General features: G+C 55.2%; 1 protein-coding gene across 3 annotated transcripts in view; it reads right to left on the bottom strand.

Annotated features, from left to right (window-relative positions):
• Positions 1–309: 309 nt before the first annotated feature.
• ABHD14A (abhydrolase domain containing 14A) overlaps positions 310–3,860 on the bottom strand; it is a 6,435-nt gene continuing 2,884 nt past the window's right edge. Inside the window, exons 1-6 of one of the 3 annotated variants that reach the window (XM_019631321.1) lie at positions 3,595–3,854; positions 3,273–3,378; positions 2,565–2,776; positions 2,276–2,391; positions 880–1,115; positions 310–667 (exon numbers count right to left, since the gene is read on the bottom strand). In XM_019631321.1, the coding sequence (XP_019486866.1) occupies positions 485–667; positions 880–1,115; positions 2,276–2,391; positions 2,565–2,776; positions 3,273–3,378; positions 3,595–3,617 (876 nt within the window). In that variant the 5' untranslated portion in view covers positions 3,618–3,854 and the 3' untranslated portion in view covers positions 310–484. Of the gene's footprint in view, positions 668–879; positions 1,116–2,275; positions 2,392–2,564; positions 3,379–3,594; positions 3,855–3,860 lie in introns of those variants that run through there. The other 2 variants (XM_019631322.1, XM_019631324.1) reach the window with 2 other exon arrangements.

The raw sequence follows: 3,860 nt of genomic DNA, 5'->3' as shown, positions 1-3,860 counted from the left end.
GACACTAGGCAGCCGAGAGCGCGACCACCGAGGCGCGCTTGCGCAGTCCGCACTCGCAGGCCGCACGCCTAGTAGCCTTGATGGGGGGGTAGGGGGNGCTCCACTTACCCAGACTCATCCAATCCTAAAGCCACCTCCTAAGCTAGGTGTTACCATCATACCCATTTTACAGGTGAGGAAGCTGAGTCACAGAGTGGTGAGGGCAGCCAGCTAGGAAGCAGCCCATGTTCTTAGCTTTCCCAGGCTACTGGAGCACTCCCTCCCACTCCCGTCTCGCCTGCAGCAACACCAGGAAACAGGACCTGTCACTCCCCAGGCACGACAAAAATACTTTTATTTATTGTGCCTGTGAGATGAAATGAGAGGTCCTGACTGGACCTGGCCCTGTGGCCTCTGCCCTCTCATCCCAGGGGCTGCCTCCCTGGTGGGGGACCGGTCCAGACTCCAAGCTCAGGACAGGCCTGGGGCCTGGGCAGCGGTGAGCTCAAGGCAGGTGGTCAAGGAAGGCAAGGAGGACAAGGTGGAAGTCTTTCGGCTTGTGGAGGTAGCAGGCATGGCCTGCGTCCTGCAGCTTCACCACGGAGTGGTTGGGCAGGTGACGGAGCTGCCTCAGGGACTCCCGAGCCAGGACGCGGTCCAGTTCCCCGTACAGGATGAGAGTTGGGGTCTGCAGGGCAAGGCAAGGGGCTGTGATCCCGGGGCCTGACAGAGACTGGCCCTCAAGCCACCTCCTTAGGAAATCTTCCCCAAACAACCCATCTCTTCCATCCAGATCAAGGATGGGGCCATGTGTCCTCCAAGTGAGACCTGAGTCCTTTCCCCCCCATGACTTGAGCCATGATAGGAAGCCAGGACCTTTGGAGACCCTCCTGCCAGTACCTTCACGGCCCAGAATTGCTCCTGGGTGTAGTTCTGGGTGGAGGCAGGTGCGATAGGCACAAATCCGTGCAGCTGGTGGTGGCCTTGCATCAGGAAGGGCAGGGCATAGCGGCCGCTCAGCGAGGGGCTCACCAACACGGCATTCTGCACCTCCAGGTCCCGCAGCACGCGCTCCAGCAGCTCCGCCCGCCCTGCCTCTGTGCTTGCCTCCTTTGAGGGTGCTGAGTTCCCAAAACCTGGGAGCAGCAGGAGGCACCAGCTGAGGGAGGCTGGGAAGGGGCTCAGGACTTCCGCCCACCATGGTGGGGGAAAGAGATGGGGAGCAGCGGCACATGGCACATGCTGCCCCAAATGTCCCAGAAGCTGTTTTTTTGTAATGTGATAGGCCTGCTAGAAAAACCTCTTTCATTCATCATATAGGCAACAGTAAAAAAAAGACTGGTAATACGCACTATTGGAGAAGATGTGGGGAAATAGGTACTTTCTTACATGACTGGGATAAAGCCATAGCCAAGTGTTGTTGTTTTTTTTGGGGGGGGGTAAGGTAATAGTTGTCAAAATTCAAAAGATATCTGTCCTTGACCTATCAATTGTCCTTGGTAGCTACCCTACAGGAATTATTGCCCACATGCTCCAAGAAACATGTCCAAAAAAATGCTTCGGCTTCAATACTCAAACATTTCAACTAACACTGCAAACTAAATCAACCTACATATTCACCAGTGGAGGACTTGCCAGATAGAACCTGTTCATCCCTCCGATGTCGCATATGACAAAGAGGGAGGTTCATAGCGACTGGTATGATCCATGAGACATGGTATAGGGGGAGAAAAGCAAGTCGAAGACAGATTCGCTAAGCAGGCAGGACACCGGTGATGTTTACAAGCTACCACACAATCATGCGTATTGTCTGTATCTCTATGTGTGGAAATGCTCAAAAAGGGTCTGGCACCCCCAAACTGCTTAGAATGGTAAGAGGGAGAGAAATGTGTCATGGGTCTCTGAGGCATTACTCTTGTTTGATTTTTTTAATGACAAGAGTGAGTGATAGCATAAGTCATTTGTGCAGCTAAAAAAACAAAAAGCTCCCCCAGTTTGTCATAAAAAGTACAGTGACTCTCCCCATGAAGTCACAGTGAAGTGAGTCACGTTTCCATCTGCTCTGTGACGTGCAATAATCCACACTGTCGTTTACAAGGTAGAAAGTAAAGACACAGACCTTCTCGTGTTGCCTTCTTCTGTTGCGACCTGCCACTGTTTGTCCAGACACTGGTGTCCAGAAGCCCCCCAGTCACATCTTAGGGTTTTCCTACCCCTCCGATTCCCCCTTCTGGGAAACTGCCCCCTTGTACCTGCTGCAGGCTTCCTCCCCAGACCCAGGGGTGGGGGCTCTCACCTGGGAGGTCAAGGGCCACGGCCCGGTAGCCCCTCTGTGCCAGCAGCTGTAGTGTGCCCAGCTGCTCCCACGTGTGGGAGTTAAAGGCTCTTCCATGGAGCAGCACCACCTGCACCCTGTGGGCACACAGGGGAGTGTGGGTCCTGAGGGTCTGGCAGCGGGCCCACCTTCTTCCTAGGCTTATCCCACTGCCCTCCCAGGCCCTGAGCACCCTCAGTTGAGCTGGGGTCCCACATGGGGACTCCCCTCAGGCCTAGTCTTTCCACTATACCCTAGGGTCAGCACCCACCTTCGTGCCCGGTGTAGTGGGAGCACCTCGCGGTAAAAGATGGGGGAGTTGCCAGGGGTGAGACCAGCCAGGATTGTGACATTGGGGTCTCCCCAGAGCCAGGAGGTCTGCTCAGGGGGGCCTGGCAGCCCCACATACAGTAGCAGCATGAGCAGCAGGCCCAGGCCCAGCAGGGCTACCTGGGACCGGCTCATGGAGGTCTGTACCACAGTCTGGAGGAGGAGAGGAGAGGAGAGGAAGAAGAGGCTGGGGCTGAGCCCCGACGGGGCCCCCTGGGCCCTATCCCCAAAGCCCATCCGGAAGCCCCCAGCAGAGAACAAGCTCAGCCCTTGCCGTTTCCCCTGCTCTGGGCAAGGGTCTGAGGGCTCACACCCAGCTACTCCACATGCCAGGGCAAGGGCTCAGGTACCCCGCAGCGTGAGAAGGAGCATCTGAGCTGTCCCCTGGCACCCAGCATGCTCAGTGACCAATACCATCATTGTGCCAGCTAATACCACTTCTGTTCACCGGGTGCTCTGACAGCCAAGCCCTGAGCTTGGCCCTTCACATGCAAGGGCTCATGAATTCACACAGCAACACTGGGGAGCAGATACGATTATAGGTCTCTTACAGGGGAGGGAACTGAGGCTCAGAGAAGTAATTCTCCTGCCCGAAGTGCAATAAGCAAGTAGGGGAACTGGGATTTGAACCCAGGGATGGGCTCCTCACCACTAGGCCACGCTCAGTTTGCCAAGGGAGAAAGCATGGGGCTGAAGTGACGGATGAACTGGAGCCTTGCTGATGGACAGAGTGGTGAGTGCTGTCAAAGGCGAGACTGTGTATAAAGAGACATCTTGTTGAGGGCGTGTTTGGAAATGGTTCTTTTTATCACATTGCCTATAATAATGTTAAAATCAGAATGTGTTTGACAACCGATGGGAATATTTAATGCTCCACCCCAGCTGATATTAAGTGGGAGGAGGGCTCACGGAGAATCTGTGAAGGGGGAAAGCCGAGGCATGAGGGGGTGTGGGACCAGGGAGAATGGCACCTTAGAAATGGAAAGGGCAGCATGGAGGCTGGAGAGATGAATGCCACCCGCCAGCTTCATGGCAAGTGACCTGCTCATGGACTTCTCCAGTCTGGATCCTTTGCCAGCCCGGAAGACAGACCTCAGGACCCAGAGCCCAGACATAGCAGTTAGCCCTGGCTTTGAGATTCTGCTCTGCCACTTCCTGGCCGTGGGCCTTTAGTTTGTCAGTAAAATGGGGAGAAGGATAACCTTGAGGCTGCCCTCCCAAGCCTCCTGTGAGATTT

Source organism: Hipposideros armiger, unplaced genomic scaffold, assembly GCF_001890085.2.
Source record: "Hipposideros armiger isolate ML-2016 unplaced genomic scaffold, ASM189008v1 scaffold_990, whole genome shotgun sequence".
In the NCBI taxonomy this organism is placed as follows: Eukaryota; Metazoa; Chordata; class Mammalia; order Chiroptera; family Hipposideridae; genus Hipposideros; species Hipposideros armiger.
This window is presented reverse-complemented; position numbering and strand designations above follow the sequence as displayed.